Consider the following 17,908-nt stretch of genomic DNA (forward strand, 5'->3'; position numbering starts at 1 on the left):
ACAGCAGCTCCAAGGTTTTCAAGAAACCTCTTGACATTCAGTCAAGGTCTTCAAAACTCAACTTCTGCAAGAGTTTACAGAGGAACTATTGTTGGTATAAACATAATGCTAAATGTAGTGGTTGACCTGCTCACAATAACTCACATGTCAGCATTTGAAATTGAAAGTAAATGAAAAAGGAGCAAATAAATAGATGAGGAAAAGGATGAGTTAAATGAAAGGACACCTTAGCACATTCCCACATTAAAATGCATGAAGGCAAGCCTCAGATCCTTGAGTAAACCTGTTCATGCTTTACCGAGTTGCACAAATTCAATTAAGCATGCTTTCCCCCCTCTTCTCCAACTGGACCCTTCCCCACACACCCAGCGCTTCATACACACGCAGGCAGACAGACAGCCTACGCCTTTGTTGGCCCCCCAAACACACAGACATACACACACAGTCCCCCACCCAAACCAACACTTCTTCTCATCCTACCAATAGTGCAGTGTTCTCCGTTCCAGCCTGGACTGCATTCACATTTGCCGTCCTTGCAAGTGCCATGTTCGTTGCAGCGAGGGTGACACGCCCTTTGGTCACACCCAGTGCCCATCCAGCCGTCATCACAGCGGCAGCTGCCCGACACACAAATGCCATGGCCACCACAGTCCGCTGCACAAATCTCTGTGGGAGACAGGGACATAGAAAAAGACGAAAAAAGAGAGTGGGGGAAGACAGACAGAAAGGAAGGAAGGGGGGTGGAGATGGAAAGGGAAGACAAGGCGGTGGTTGGACAAGGCAACAAGGGTGAAGAAAAGACAAATCCAGGAGTTATTGTCAAGGAAAGGCGGCCACGCTCCACTACCTTGTCTGATGGCAGCTGAAAAGAAATTCCTGCACCTCATAAGGGGCAATCCTTTTTGACAATACAAATCTAATAAGTCCATTACAAAGAAAAGACATGGATTGTGGCAGCCTTAGCAGACTTTTTCTTCCCCTTGCCTCTTCTCCTCTTTGTAAATTCAACTCTTTCTGCCACAAAGGGGGTTAAGAGGAAAAATGCACAGCTGGAACTTCTTGTAGGAATTGAAAAATTATCAGCACTAAGATTTGAATGAATCTTTAAATGTTACTGTATTTCCTTTATTGTACATACAGCTTTGCCACACGCTTTACTATGTGCTTCAGGCTGGAGTTAAGGCTCAACAGATTGATTTAAGACAAAGGATGCCAATGTGCTGTTTTAATTCTACCTAAGTGCAGTGAAGGAGAGGAGGAAGTACATTCATGCAATGAAGAAGACTGAGAGACAGAGCCACAGTAAAGCTTGGCTGGCGCTATTGTGTGGCAGCTGAAAGACCTCCCTGACAGGCTGCGATAGAGCCTGGGACATTACCCACGTCTCATGAACTCTAGGGAGAGTATGACAAGACGAAAGCTCAAAGAAATTAAACAGTGACAGATTTATTATGAATCTCATTGAAATGTTAACCTCTTTATTAGCTAAAAAAAAGAGGCTTAGCAGTATGGGCAACGAGGAACAATAACCATGTATTCCTGGCTTATTAGCCAAGCCAATTCAAATATGACCACAGGGGACCAAACTGGAGGTAAAATCTTTTAATAAGTCAATTACGGCCTTAACAGTGCCTATTTTGTCATTGCTACAAATTAAATTTGAGTGGTATTTTCAGCCACAAACCATAACATGACATTACCAGCTTAAAAAGCTTTTTAAAAATGACTCTCCCCTGCTAATTACAGCTCAGCACTCTGTTAAAATATGAAAATGCTAATTTTACATCTGACTTTTGATTTAGAGGCACAGTATGCAGGAAGCATTTGAATCAATGGCCCTTATGTCTGCTTAAACACACTCATACACAAACACACACACACACACAAACAAAACTCATTACACATGCAAACAAACCATCAATCATTTTCTAACTATTAAGCGTGGATCTAAGCCTTCTACGTCCTCTGAAGACAATATTAACACAGTTAAATAGGAGGTGCTAATGAACATAATGAACATCTTGAGTGATCTCATTAGCACATATGTTGAAAAAAGAAATGCACCAACTGACCATACCAAATTATCAGAATACATACTGTTTAGAGAGAACAGACTCAAACTGACTGTGAGACAACTGTTCACTTGGAACACAGGAAAAGGCTTTAACGTGATAAAGATGCAATTACAGCCTGCAGGCAAACCCTCATTATCCGTGGCCAGAGGAGTCCACAGTGAGAAATACCCCCATCCCCATGATGGCCGTTACCATTTGCACTAAAGGACCGTGTAAACAAACTTTCCTCTGGGTGGGAGAATGGCAAAAATGGCATAAAAACACACATATTAAAGGACATAAAACCTCAGGCATTGTTTTATGGCTTGTAACAGTATTACTTCCAACCGTGCACACCCAGGTTGTACTGTTCCAAAGCCACATGAGAAAATGAGTTTGTGACTTAAAAGAATTGGGGGAGTGGGGGATTAAAGAATCTTAAAAGATATATTGAAAGCTTTCCATCTTTTTCTTCCCCCAGTCTACAAGGTTATAGGCTGCTAGCTGCGCTACCAAACTACCAAGCTTAGTGTTGTATTAGACCACAGAAAGCTCTACAATGAACAGGATAAAGGCGGATAAAGAGCCAACACATCATCATTTACAGAGCCTTTTCTCTGCGAGGCAAACTCAGACTAACTGCCCATTTCCCTCAAAATCCCTGGGATTACCTAATAGGTCATTGTGTCTGCTTGGAATATAAAAGGATTCAGAGATCCAAGTGACTGCAGGATTAAAACTCTCATTTCAGAAATATTTTGTGTGCATACAAATTGTGCCGTTAAATGAAAGCATCTGAAAGCTGCAACTGTATCAGCCTCAACAAAACCGAGCTGATGTACTGATTATCAAAATATCAGACGTCTGTTCAAACAGAGCTTTCTGAAGCTTTTATCTGCCAGAGAATCACCTTAAAACATGAAAACAGTGTCATGTGAGCATTTATATGTGTGGAAAATTGTGAAAATCTTCAGATGGCTTTACAATAAAAAGAAATAAAACAAAGCACCTTTTTTCCTGAAACTTTTGCATCTGCCAACACTGCAAGTCAGTTATGTTAGATAACTAAATTTGACAGCTCTTTAACAATCTACCCCTAAGTTCACTGAGGTTTTTCAGTAGAATACTTTATTGGTACGTTTTAGCAGGCAGACTGCTGTCAGAGTTTTGTCATCCTCAGAGCCTGGAGAAAGGTATATTCTAGCTGTAAAACTATATCTTATGCTCAGCCTATTCTTGACTACCAAGAGAGAACATTCCCCACGGACAAAATGAACACATTCGGAACAGTCCTCCAGAGCAGAAAAAGCTATCATCAGCTGTTAGCCTTGTGTCGACGTGAAGAAAGCCAGAACTCGAGAAACTCAAGCATTAACTTGTATTAGATCATGCCTCTGACAATACCCCTACTATGCGTGTTTCCCTCTTTTCTGTGGCTGCCAACAAACCATGTGGAGATTTGAAGATGAAGCCATTCGTAAAAGGAATACATTTAGAACAAAATCAACCACAGTTTGATTGCTCGCTGTGGACCTCCAACTGATCATTGATGTGAAAAATTGAGGCTTTTATACGAGCCATTCTCTTTTAACATAATCAGATATGTTTACTTCTGTGAGGAGCCAAGCAATTTTCAAAGTTATATTGAATCAGGCGGTGAAATAAATCCCAACAAAAAGGCGAAGATGTTATCAGAGATGAACTAACAGAGATGTCAAGGTTATTACATGTTGTTGCTGTTTATTTTGATAAAACTAATGTTGCAAACATTGAAAGGAAATAAATTATATTTCTTAAAATATTCACTGACTGGCTTGACTATTTGTCAAGAGTATAGAGAAGTGTGATATAACTACAAATATATTGTAGGTAAGACTGAGGTTTCATCTGAACAGAGCTGTGATAAAACTTCTGTATTAAAACCTTCAACTGCTGTATTATGTTATTTGTTATTTCTTTACTTCATGATTAATGCTTTGTTTTACATATAATGGTTGATTTGAATGTGTAACATTTAACCATTGTAATGATCATTTATCTTTTAAGGTGCAATGAGCCGGGGTTAGCTGGTTAGCATGTTAGTCCAGTAGACGTTCTTCCTGTTCAGTGGATAATGTATGTCGTTCTTGTTTATGTCCTAAAACAAAATTGTAACCATGGTTTTAATAACATTTTACACAGAGGTTGCTGTTCATAAGCACATACTGTAAGAGGATAAGCTAATTGCTATTTGCACCCTGCAAAAAATAAAAATAAAAAAATAAAAAAACCCAAACAAATCTTGGCTAATTCAACATGACTTATGCAATGTTATCTGTGAATGCACTGACTTTTTTCAACTTGGTAATCAGAGCTAAATCAGCACTGATCTGTGTAAGGGAATTCTGCCCATGTTTACACTCATCTGAGGGAAGCACTCACCTGTAGAGCAGTCATGGCCTGTCCAGCTGGGATCACAGCTGCAGGTTCCGGTGTCTGCCAGGAAAGCTCCATGTCCAGAGCACTGGTCCATGCAGGACGCCCTGGGGCTCTCACATCCTGGCCCGCCCCACCCCACAAAGCAGTGGCACTCTCCCTGGACACATACCCCTCGGCCTGAGCATGTTGGGTCCAGGCAGTCCACTAAAAAGGGTTCCAAAGAGACAATGTCAGACACACCAGTCACCTGCTGTTTCCTTCTTTCAGAAGCAACCTTGCGATTCTATTTGAGCCTGAGTAGAATGACAACTGCAGTGGGCCACAGCTCAGCTGCAGCTGGCTTCGCACATGTTCAATGAATGTACAGAAAGAACACACAGAAAATGATGTGTGGGGGCCCACTTTCTCTAAAACCATAGAAAAGACTTACAAACAACCAAATTAAATGGCTGTATTCACACTGGGGCTTATGGCACCAACCTCCAGGTACTGCCCACACTCCTGCTGGCAGTTTCCCATCATCTCATAATGAAAATTCCTCCCAAAGAGGGAAGGTGCCTTAATAAAAGCATGTTTCTCTAGAATCACAGCCATAATGATGAGTAGTTCAAAGATGGAAAAGCCAAAACTCACATTAACAGAATGTAAAGGAGAAAAAAGGGTAAGTAAGGAAAAGCCTGGGGCAACAGTAGATTTGCTAGGCAAGAGAGCATGCTCAGTTATAGTTTACAGAAGCCTTGCGCTGGCTTCCCTCTGCTGCATCCTTTTTGTACACTGCATCAGTGTACATTGTATCAGTTCAATTAGTATGCAAATATCAAATTAATGCCTGTTTCTATAGCATCCCTTCCCTTGACATATTGTTTAATGCGTGCTCATGCTGTAAGGAACAAGAGCTGTGTGAGCGTACAATCACAACAATAACATTCTTTCTACAAGACAATATCTGCATGGCACACACAGATGGTGAACGGGCTCCAAGCAGAAGCAATGTCTAGCCACTGAGAGCAGCAGGCCGCGCCATGGCAGCTCCCCTTTACCATGACATAAATGGGTATAAAGGCCGTTATAGTAAGACAAACAGGATCTCTCGCCTCTTAGCAGATGGTTTGGGCACAAGGCACAAAGATCAGAGGCTAACTGACAAGAAACTCTCTCCTGGCAATTAATCATTGTGGCTGAAGGTCGCACGGAAGAAAGGTAAAAATGTTAAAGGGCCCTCGTCCACATTCCCCTCCACTCCTTATGGCTAACACTCCACCCAAAATAGAATAGGGGCCTATGGATGTCACAAACCCCCATTTATCAAACTCCCAGGGTCCATTTTTCATCTTGAAATGAGAGCCTTCACGAGCTGACAAACACAATGGCTCCTTCAATCTTATCTGGTCAAGCCTTATCCAGCATCATGAAGGTGGAGTTCCTAATGGATTAACATCAGATTCTGCGTCTGAAATTCAGACAATAAATGGACTATTTCGATTAACGTAATGCCTTATATCCATGATTTATACAGGAAAAGTCACCTAGGATGCAGAGTGTAAAGTGTTATGGCTATAACGCTCTTCATAGAGGGTGTCCTGTCTTTACTACAAGATAGACTGTTAAATAAGCCACATCAACTTAATAGCCGTTCCCATTATGAGTTTTCTTTTTAAATGTCAAGCACTAACAAGCTTAGTAGGTGGTTGTAGCAGTCATATTATGTAGGACTTTACAAGTTTAGGATACATTATCATGACTTATTAAAACAATCACCTTCTTCGCAGTTTTCCCCTTTGTAGCCTGGGTTGCAGATACAGGTTCCCACGATGCAGGTCCCATGGTTGCTGCATGTGATGTCAATGCACTGGTTGGTGGGAACGTCACACTCGGAGCCCTTCCAGCCGCTGTGACACATGCAGCGACCTTTAAGATATTGACCATTCCCACTGCATAGCACTGGACACGCAGCTTTGAAAAGAGCAGACAGCATACATCCATTTGAATGGACCCCTCCAACCATAGCTTCAAAGAATAGTGAATGTGTGCTAAAGCCTCAATCTGACAATGAGCTTTTGACCAAAATGTTAAAAGGTTTTCTTTCCGGTGTACAATATGCAGCACAAATAACTCCACTTTGGCATCCATTGCAGATGTGACCCAAATTCTAACAAAACCAAAAAAACAAATATCTAATACCTACACAATGGCTGTTGAAGCTAAAAAAGAGTTGAATAAGGGTTGTCATATATTGTCCCAGTCAAAACATGGATAACACGTGTCAGAATATGTAAAGATGCAACCAAAACAAACGACTATCATTCTAATACATTGCCTAAAGATTTTTAATTTGGTGAAAAATGAGTGGAGCCTTGGCTTCAATGATTGAAGAAAAAAAAAAAAAGATTAAGTCCTATAATCTACAGCTATTTTCTCTGCACAATTATGCGAGTTATTTTATATGTAACACAATAACACAATCTTTATTAGGAGAGACAGAGGTAAAAATGAATCATCAGGAGTAGTAGTATTTAATTTAATGAGAAATGTCTATAGCATAATGAAACTAATTCTAATATTGAAATTGCTTTGTTATAATTTGGTTGGCACCCTAAAATGTTATTTATCTGAATGATGTAGATCAATAAAGACATTATGACTGAGGGTGTGACTCACCTCGCCCACAGTCAGGTCCTTTGAATCCTAAAAAGCAGTGGCAGGTTCCAGAAACACAGTCACCGTTTCCAAAGCAGTTACTGGGACAGTCATCAATAGAGTCTGCAAGAGAGCAATCAGGAGGTTTTCTGAGTAATGTGGTCTGAAATACAATTTTACTCCCACTCATTTTCTCTGGGTTGATTATTATCCCTTTGCTAACGACAGTGATAAGCACAGGCTTCAATCCTGTCAACATTTCCTTTTCACTGCAAAACATTTTTGAGTGTTACTAATGTTCCACCCAAATGGGAGAATTCAGTAAATGAGTAAACAAGTTCTGATCATCTTTGCTTCGACCAAACCTTCTAAAGCAAAGTTCCAAATGGATTGGACGTGATAAATGACATGCTTCATTTGACAGACCTAATTTGACAGTTTTATGGCACATTGAAACCAGGCGATTTGAAGCATCAGCAACATTGGAACCTCCATTTCCCCTGCCATGGGTAATGTTACTGTATCATATTTTCTTCTATGGTCAGATTTTCAGTCTGCTCAATGTAACTGCAGAAACGAGTATAGGCCAGGCGGACTATTTTGTGTTTCTGTTCTGTCTATTCATCACAATGCTACAGCTGAATAACCTGCAGTCTAGCCGGTCTTTTACTGCACATTTCTGTCCATCTAAGTTTTTTTGTAGATTTATAATGCTTAATACGATTTGGCTTTAGCTGTGCTTTATTGTGATCTTTCAACTGTTCAACTGTGTTCAGTTGGATCTTTAAAAAACAACCTGTACACGAGTTCTGTATAACAAAAAATTAAATGAACAAAATGAAACAAGGAAAATTGCACTGGGATATTAAAAAATGCATCTTGGCACCTTGTCTAAATCTAGTTGGGCTAAAATCAAACAGTGTGTGCTTTTATCGCAGACCTCCAATCATTCACTGATCCAGAAAGCATTTTCTACACAGTCACTGGTGTTAATAGATGCCTCGCTGTGTGCACAGAACAGGCATTATTAAAAATTGTAAGACACAATGCTGTGCTGTCCTTTACCATGTCACTGAAAAAATACAAAAGAGTAGCTTGTAAGACAATTGCAAACCTTGAAAAAAACAATTCAATAAACCTATCTATACTTTCTATTGTGTCAGTGTTCTAAACCGCAGAACATTTAAATTCAATTTTAAAAACAAGTTGACCCTGATGTAGAAATTAATTTGCTGCGATAAAGATCTCCTGGCAGAAACTTATGGGCTCTTATTGTGACTATTCTGTTTACCTGTTTATAAGCCATTACAATAGCTGTTTTTTTAATACTGTAACACTGCCTTCAGTCCCCTCTTTACCTTACAAGTTCCGAGAAAATCATACGCTAATGGCCTTGTGTGGCCTTAGTACCATATCTTTCTTTGTTTCCTAACAAACTGAGAGCTTTGTATTTTGAATGCAAACAATCAGCACAACACTCTTCACCATTTCCTCAATTGATCTCTCCAAATAAATCAAATAAATTGGCAAAATAATTATTTCTGCGACACTTGCTTATATTAGAAATGAGTGACCGCTGATCTCTGAGGCGCTCGGCTCGACAGCAGCAGAATTTGGAAACATGATGCTCACTGAATTAAGTCTGAAATGGTGCTGAAAAATATTCAATCTTGTCCATTGCCTTCAGGCAGCAGAAGCTCCGAGGCAAAACTTACTGAACAAAGAATCTCTTGTGCTCCACAAAGGGCTAGAAATGTGAGCCATGGATTCAGCTTCCCTTTACTCTGGAGAGTCAATCATCACTGAGGATGCAACGCAAGACAGAGAGAATAGACAAAGAGAGAGAGGGAGAAAGAGATAGAGGCAGACCAGAGATGGAGTGAAAAGAGAGAGGGGTAGGCAGGGAGCAGAGAAACGCTGCTGATGTTTTCAGTGCTGCAGGCTTTTGCCATGTTGGGTTAGTGGGGGGATGCAGGGGAGACTATCCTCTGGGGCGGTGGAGGCAAATCAGCATTTTGGTGGGGTTTTGATGGCTTCCAACAAGAACATCAACCTAAAGTAGGAAGCCTGGGCCTTTCGCTCAAAGCTATGGTGTGTATTGGGTTGGGGTGGCCATGTTAAATTCCTCCCAGAAGTACAATTATGCAGGAGAGATTCCTTGCAGTTCATGTATATCGGGACAAAAAACACAAACTAGGCAGGGTTGTAATTTATTGTTTAGGTATTCTACATTGCTGTGGCTCTGATCAGGGTTATCTTATCTTTATCTATTCATCTGGTGAACAACAAACCGTCAAATCGAACATGTTTAATTGAGTAATCTCAAACTGCAGTGCTCCTGTTCTGAATGCTGACGCAGTTCAGCAGACTATGCACTCCCCATGTGTATTGCCTCTGTTTCCTCTGAGAGCAGGCGGGGAGGCCATGAATATCTCTTAGCCACACACTCGACATAGGCCAACGCATAAATCATGGATTCAAGCAGAGCTTCATTGAAATTCATTACCCTTCATATCAGGGGAGCTAACTATTGTGTGAGTCTCTCCAGTCTGTGAGGACAGAGTAGCGTGCAGTAGTCAGGTTTAATCAGCGCCTTGCCATGCTCTTAGAAGATGCTCAGCACCTTTGAATGATGGGCGGTATAGAGAGAAAGCCTTGCTATAGAGTGAGACAGGATATAGAGTAAGACATTGGTGCTAGGTCTTTGCCTCCCTTTGCTTTCCTCCCCTGTATAGGAAGCTGTATCTGGGTTGAAGCATGTCTGGCACCAGGCAGCAGGGACAAATGGCTTCATGCTCCAGAGGGCTGTGATACAAAACATTCAGTAGGACACATTTCACATTGCCATGGAGCCAAGTAATGAGGAGCAGCCCAGATTAAAGACAGGAGCACTCTGTCCACCTAGATGTATTATGACATGGCTATGTGCAACAAGCAAACCTTTCATTTAATACAAGGGAAGAGCATGAGATGTGGCACTGATGGTAAAATAAGACATTTTTCCTACCAGCACTGTCACTAAAATAATTTAACTGTTAGTGTCAAATAAACAATGCAGCATGTGTCTTTTGACGTGCCTGTTCTTGATATTGTTCACATATATTTCTATGCCTGAGCTTTGCTATTTGAAGGTCAACTCTATCCCTGCACGGCTCAATACAATTCAGGCAGTTGGTGAGATTCAATTTCTGCTGAAGGGCACTTAACCGGTGACCCATTTTAGAAAGGGCCCCTATGCCTCCCTCTGAGCTCCTGTGGGCAGATCAGCTCTGATACAAATGAACAGAGTCAGAATTCTAGCTCTGACTAACTCTGCCCCACCCCATCCTATCCCCATTCGTTGCACAGAAAACCTTATCGAGTTGTGTTTTCTCTGACGCAAACCACAGGAGGCTTTCATGCACACCCAGTCAAGAAGAAATAAGCAAAAGTAAACAGGCTGCCCTGACTCCCCTTCCTTGTGTCAGATCATACCATATATTAAGTATTGAATTACAGCTGTTGTTGGCACAGCAAGGGGGGCATCTCTTGCCTGTCTCCACTTGGTGTTACATTGGCGTTGAGGACAGCTTCTCATCGATCTGCTGCCTGGCACAGCCCCTGTCACAGATGGACTCTGGCCCAGGAGCTTTTAATTAAAGAGCATGTGAGAACAGCTCCCAGCTGCCATCCCTGTGAAAGTCGACACCTCAGGCCCTCTCACACCTTGCGTGATACACCACTGCTAATCAAAGGCGCTTTAGGGAGAACAAAAAGGAACGTACAAAACAAAATCACCTCAACAAAGAAGGACGTATGTCTGAAACACAGCCGTGCGCCATACAGAGTTAGTCATAGGGGAGAAATCTCTTTCTCACTTTGATATATGGAAAGTAGATGGAAATTGGAGCAAATCATGATCAAAAATGGCACTAGCAGGAGGGTACAATCATACTTTGAATTGTATGCAAATGGTTCCCAGAAGCTGGACCCCTGATTCGCTCGGAAGACACTCAGGGTAATGAGGATATTATGATCTCTCAATGCCCTACTCAGGGGCATGGCAGGATAGCACTGACGTCCTGATTTTTGTAATATTCATCTTCACCTTGATTAACCTGCACTTTCCTTTGCTATCAAAATTTGCCTAAAACTGCCTCTGACTCATGCCCCAATCCTGGCCTGTTTGCTGTAGAGTTCTGCTAGTTGGTATTACAGGGATTATATGGATTGCTATTACAGGTTTTCAGCAGCAGGTCATGCCCAGGGCACTCACCTATGGCGGTTGTAAGGAACGAGACAGTTTCAGTTTCTTTGCCATCGTTGTAGATGGCCAGGTGCCAAATGCCCGAGTCCATGTACTGGATAAAACCCGTGTCGTGTGTGGTGATGGGTACCAAGCTCCGCTGCATAGCCACAGGCCCCTCCAGACCGTGGATGTCTTGGGCCAGGAGCCGCCGCCCATCCAAAAGCTCCACAAAGTCAAACTGCAGACAGACACACAGAAAGTGAGAAAGACTGATAGATGGACCGCAGACACGCCATTAGAGTGACACATGAGACTTGAGTGCTTTCAGCCCTCTTTATAGCAGAGCATCATTTGGTCTGCATGAATAACTCATCATTCCAGAGGAGCTTGAGTAAGTCTTGGCACATCGAGGTTGGATGGGCTCTGATCATTTCATAGTCCATATACAGTATCTTATATGAAAAGTCATGTTTAAAACTATTAAAGTCAAAAAAGGGAAGCTGGAGAAACATTTTTAAAGCTAGTGTTTACCAAATAACATCTGCAACGATTTGCTTCATATTAGAAGTGACTCAATGAATACCAATGAGACGGCATTTCATTTTCATCTACATAAGGAAGGGAATCTTGATTCATCTGCCACTCTATGTGTAATCAGTCACAGCACGAAAACTCCACTCTAGATTATTTCTTTTGAAGTAAAAATAGAGGAGAGAGACAAAAATGATCTTTTGACTGGAAAATAAATCACATTGGACACTAATGAAAACAAAAATTATGCTATGAAGAATTTGTTGAACTGCAGTTGCATTTACAGTGGAAATCTAAACTCTGTGAACCAAGCAGTCAGATATGATTAATAACATGATATATCTGATTCAGTGCTGCACATAGATGGGAAATTAGTGCAAAGAAAAATCTCCCTTTTTTGGCCCCTGAGCCCCCTATCTTTGTGTGATTCATTGATGATATTGAACCTGGAAGAAATTTGCTATAAATCCTTTCTGCAACAAAGAAAGTGATTCATAATACAATAGAGAGATTTATGAATTGGTTTGTATTCCTGACACACTCATACACGGTTAGATAGATTTTTTTAAACAATATCCTGATTTATATTCCATGGAAGAGGAAGAATGGAAAAAGAATCTGAATCCTTATGTTATGCAGACATGATTGTAAATTGTTTCACAGTCTCATATTTACAATTTACTATTGCCTCTTTTCATGCAACTAATAAGCACAACAGAATACAATAAATAAAGTGTAGTAACAAATGAATGGGTGTCAGTGACAATCAAATGTTTCCCACCTGTGTGTGTGACGGAGGTAGGCCTCTCCTTCCATAGATTCCCACTAAGGCATCTTTGCTCAGGGACACATTAAACTTCAGGTACATGGGATGATCAATGAAGACCTGGGACCTCCAGAAGATACCGGGAGGAATCTGCTGCGCGACCTTGCGCCCCACGTCAATCTCCCCCATATCTATATAGCTGTCATCAGGGAACAAGCTGTCCAATTTGCCTGCATTGCACACAAAGTAAATCGGTCAAAGAGATCACACCATTAATCCAGCATGTGGAGGGCAGAGGGAGTCAGTCTGCTGAAGCATGATAGTCTGACCATATCACAGATATTCAATCACATCCCTGACAGCTGGGGAAAAAAAAATGTTATGGATGACCATTGCCAGCTATTCCAGTCCCAATTCCAGTGGAAGAGAGGGTGCAAAAGTAAGAATCATTTGATTGAATATCAGTCTGATCCTCAAACAGAATTCTAGTTATATCCTGAAGTGTTTTGTCTTCTGAAATGACAAATGAAAAAAATCCTGTTTAAAATGAAGTGATGAAATATGCTTCAATACCTGGGGACTCATTTATAAAGAATATAATGCCAGCAAAAATTAGGGTTCAGTCAGGAGTAGCCATGGTCCAAAAGAGAAAATCTAAATTTTTGGATGATGAGATCACGGCAGTGGTAGAGGAGGTTGAAGCCAGGAAACATGTATTAATTAATGGACTAAATAGCGGGTTGACAGACAAAGCCAAACGAGCAGTTTGGGAGTGTGTCGCTGCTGCAGGGAATGAGGTGGGGCAGGGAATGAGAACTGTGGCGCATATGCATCCCAAACTGCAACACCCATACATAACCAAACCAACCTGGCTAAAACATGTTACGTTTGTTGTTTTATTATGAGCTGTAGACATTTCATAAATCTCTCATCAAAGTAAATTGATGAAAAGTTGTTAAAACATGATTTAAAAGGCAGAACAAGAACAGATGGAGAAAATACCAACTGCTTCAGTACTGTGATAAAATACAGTTACAATTAAAGTAAAAGTAATAAAATGAAAATTAGAATTATAGTTGAGAGGGATCTCTAATGCTAGTACCCACTCAGGTACTAGCACATCCACTGCCAAAAATGGTCCATATGCTCTATAATACACCTTATATTGGACTCCGTGGAAATGGCAACATCTGTTTGCCCATGTAGATGAGCTAATTTCAGCAGCGATGTCTACTAAAGCAGACGTCCATACAAACTACCTCCAGGACTTGGTGGCAGATTCGGCTTTAGGTTACACGCGGCACAGCAGATGGCCGTCTTCTAAAAAGTCCATCAGTGGCAATGGGTTTTATCAGAGCAGACAGGACACACTCCCTGTCTCCCAGATCTGGGCTTTACATAATGCTACAACACACAGGCTCATTTTCCACATGTTGGGGTGTGTTTGTATTTATGCAGCACATTAATGGTGTACTCATCAGGCTGTTTAAATAAATCATAAGCCGAGACCAGTGATAATGGGCCTCATGGTTAAATAAATGGTTGTTGTACTGCAAGCTAAACTACAGCATAATGCTTTGATGGAAGGACAAGACTCCAAAAGGGAGCCACACTGAATTTTAACACGGTACACATCTGCATCACCTTGATAAAACATTAGATAACTCATCATTGTTTCTGGTGACAGCACTGCAGAATGAGACTTATTTAGAAAACCATGGCTATTGATTTCCTATCAGCAACGGCTGCCATGCAGGGGTCTAAGCTCAGCTGTAGCCGTGCTTGTTGTTAGCTAAACACACTTTCTGCTGTCTGGTAAATGAAAAAGACAACTCCTGGATTCATCTATATGGTAATGACCCCATCTTCTACCTATTGTAGTCTGTCAGTGGCAAATCACATGGTTAAATCTGGGCCCATTTGTTCGAGAATGGAACAGAGAAAACTTTCCTCGAGTCGAGCAGTTGGTACCGTGGGGTGAGCACATGCTTTCTTTGGCTGCCAGGAAAGGCAGCCCAGACGAGGAGATGAAAGGATCACATCCGTTCTGAAGAGGACAGAGTGGCTAATCCCCCTCCAGCCCCTGGATACTCCGTCCCTTAAGCTGTCCCATTTTCTCCCTCCAGGAACAAATAACACTTTCCCACTTACAACAACTTTCATAGGATTACAATGCAGATCTCTTTGCATACCATGGAGACATGCGAACACAATGTGAAACTGGATGACAAAATAATAACAAACTTGCTTGAGCTCCAAAATGTCATCTGCAAACTTTAAGATTTGAAAAACTTTTTTTCTTGTGCAGTCTTGTTCTCTGAAAAGGGTGCAAGAGTGAATTACAGAGTCCCACAAATAATCCTGAGAAAAAAATCAGTTGCATTTAGGTTAGTTTATTTAAAGCAGCTACAAAGAGCTTCCATTTTGTCGTTGATTCTGGCGGCCCCTGTGGACAACAACTGTATGGGCACAACAGATTCCATTGCTCAGTAATAGCAATCTGGTTGAGAAAGCTAAAGTTAACTACATTGCCTACTAATGTTCTGATTTCCAACCTGGTGACAGGCATAAGAATAACTATATAGAAATAGCCAATCTTCTCTCTGTTGGTCTCGGGTGCTTATGTAGGTCATATAGAGGTATCAGAAATAAACTGACACTGTTTCATAACCTGTTAAAAACTTCATGTAGTAAGTTAAGTATTATTTGGAAAACAAAAAAAACAGAAGATGTGGATTATGTGAATTTAATTAAAAAAATGCACTTACTGTCATCTTTTCCCTTGCGGTCAGGTATTTCCAAGCCTGTGTTGCCAAGTGGTGGCAAGCTCAGATCAGTAGGAAAAGGTAGGCCACTTGTATTGTCCTCTGACAGCTGGTACATCTGTCTCTGCATGGGCTGCAGGTGCCAGTTTAATCCAAAAAGGTGCATGGCTGAAATATCAAACACAGGGCAGCATCAGAATTGATTTATGTTAAGATTAGATTAATGCTTTTTATCGTAACAAAAAATCATAAATAAATTATACTTTGAATTAAGTACAAAGTAAACCCCACGATTCTCAAGGAACTTTTTTTTTTCTCGTAATTATCCAAAGGTGGCAGCTGTGAGATGGAGGAACAGGAAGTGAATTCCAAAGGATAAAGAAAGAACAATACATGGATTAATGGTTAATGGCATTTTTCAAAAAGTGCTGAGTAGTACGATCACAAGATGAATGCTATCCTGACCTCATGGGACAACATCTGTCTCACCACACCAACAACGGCATGGTCCATCCCCAGTGCCGTCATTTTTCCAACCCCATTACCCTACCATTCCCCTGCAAAACTAGGGGACAAAAGGAACAAAAAACGCATCAGCAGGGAGACACAACGGGTGTTTCAATGCGAACACAGCGGATGAAGCATGCTGATATTTTACAAGGTCGACAAAAGAAATGTCCTCTGGAACAATTGCAGCAGAGTGCAGGACAGAGGAGGAGGGGCTGACCGTGACAGATCACCAATAAGAGAATGGACAAGACGAGCTTAGCAAGGCAAAAGCCACCTTGGAAGTCAACAGTCAGCAGAAAAGGCCCAGAAACTCAATATAGCTATTTTATTGGTTTGTTGGTTCTTTTAAGCTCCTCAAGTAAATAACCATACAATTCAATTATAAAGAGTGAAATTATCTGACAGTTTTAAACCGTAGCTGGCCTAAGACCTCTCCAGTTCTTTCAATGCTGTTTTCTTCAAATGTGTTGCCATGTTTTTCTTTTTATAAGAGCATGAACTTCTCCATGTCACCAATAAGCCTTTTAGTGACTGTTCAGACAACTACATAGAAAAAAAACTGGTTTAATAGTAGGACATAAAGATCTAAGAGTCTTACTATAATACTACATGAACACATGCAACAAATTATAACAGCTTAGAATGACTGACAATTTATTTTCATAGTTGTTGCCAATTTGTCTTTGATTTATTGAGCTAAATGTTTTCAACACATGAACAACAATAAGAGTCAAACGGGACAATGTGATGTTTTTGTTGAACAAAATTGCGTACCAATAATCCCACAAGGCTAGAGAATGTGGTGACAACATTATAACCATGCCTGGGGTTAGAGTTGTCCATAAACAACATACAGAAAAAAACTTGATGTAAGCACACCATGTACTACCACCTCACTCAGGACCTACTCCTCACCCTAAAGTCTCATGTCTGCAAATTAAAATATTTTAATCCCTTCAAAGCTTGGCTTAGCTCCATCTAATTTTTAGGCTGTATTCTTAAATATGATGGTTATATTAGAGTTGGTAACAATACAATCCCATATAAGTATTGGGCGCAGGTACTGACGCAAATCCCTTATCGGATATCGGACAGCCCCTTAATAGTAAAAACAGACGGATGTTTCAACACTACTGTGTCTTCATCCAGGTAGAAAAAAAGTCCTTTATTAATAGTCAAATACCAAACCAAAGACCCTAAGTTGCTTCGTTAAGCAATGGATATCGTATTAAATGTCTCCAGTTTAAAATGATAGGTAATTCCCCAGAGGAAGAGGAGGGTTCACTTGTCCAGACTCAGCTAATAACTTCAAAATAACTGAAATGACATAAGAATGTGACAAGTGGTACTTCAAACTAAACTATAGTGTCCGATGAATGGAAAACATTGCCTCTTTCGCAGAGGAAACTTAATCAAACACAGATGTATTAGAGAACACCCTCCTGCCTGATTCCTACATTCAGAGCTTGATGACTAGTTGGCCCAAGATTAAGAGTCTTTCTTTAATAAAATTGGATGTGTACAGCACGTTCAAAGAATACCTAATATTTTCATGATGCACACTAAATAAAGAGTACTGCATGTTTACCGAAATATTTAGATGAACTAGATGGACAAAAAAAAGACAGGTAGTGTGGTTTTTAAGGGAAAAACACAATCCAACATTCCCTAAGATGATAAAATATATATAAAATATACATTTCTTAAGATGCTGAAAGCAAAACTACAACACCAACATGTGTTCTGTGATTGTCCGGTGCCTGTGGAAGTGACTGTGTCAGCGGAGGACAACCAGTGAAGATACAGATGCTTTTGTTTGTCATTTTGCAACTCCAGAACAACATTCCTTTTGATTTGTAGCTTTACACTGAGTGGCGAAATGGAAGAGGAGTCTGTGTATGTTGCTGGCAGAGCTATCGCAAAGTCACCAAGCAGGGTGTCATTCCAAGAGTCCTAGTAATCACGTCTTTGTGAGCCCCGTTCTTTATCCCATCCGTCC

At 40.8% G+C, this 17,908-nt stretch overlaps 1 protein-coding gene across 6 annotated transcripts in view; it reads right to left on the reverse strand.

The window, feature by feature from the left end:
- Window positions 1-17,908, reverse strand: part of tenm4 (teneurin transmembrane protein 4) — a 122,617-nt gene that overhangs the window by 60,469 nt on the left and 44,240 nt on the right. For 4 of the 6 annotated variants that reach the window (XM_073487177.1, XM_073487167.1, XM_073487158.1 and 1 more), the window contains 7 exons: window positions 15,439-15,567; window positions 12,650-12,864; window positions 11,365-11,575; window positions 7,131-7,232; window positions 6,231-6,425; window positions 4,476-4,676; window positions 481-666 (listed from right to left, as the gene is read on the reverse strand). In XM_073487177.1, coding sequence (XP_073343278.1) covers window positions 481-666; window positions 4,476-4,676; window positions 6,231-6,425; window positions 7,131-7,232; window positions 11,365-11,575; window positions 12,650-12,864; window positions 15,439-15,567 — 1,239 coding nt within the window. Of the gene's footprint in view, window positions 1-480; window positions 667-4,475; window positions 4,677-6,230; window positions 6,426-7,130; window positions 7,233-11,364; window positions 11,576-12,649; window positions 12,865-14,436; window positions 14,443-15,402; window positions 15,568-17,908 lie in introns of all 6 variants that reach the window. The other 2 variants (XM_073487142.1, XM_073487134.1) reach the window with 2 other exon arrangements.

The sequence above is a fragment of the Pagrus major genome, chromosome 2 (assembly GCF_040436345.1).
Source record: "Pagrus major chromosome 2, Pma_NU_1.0".
Taxonomy (NCBI): domain Eukaryota; kingdom Metazoa; phylum Chordata; class Actinopteri; order Spariformes; family Sparidae; genus Pagrus; species Pagrus major.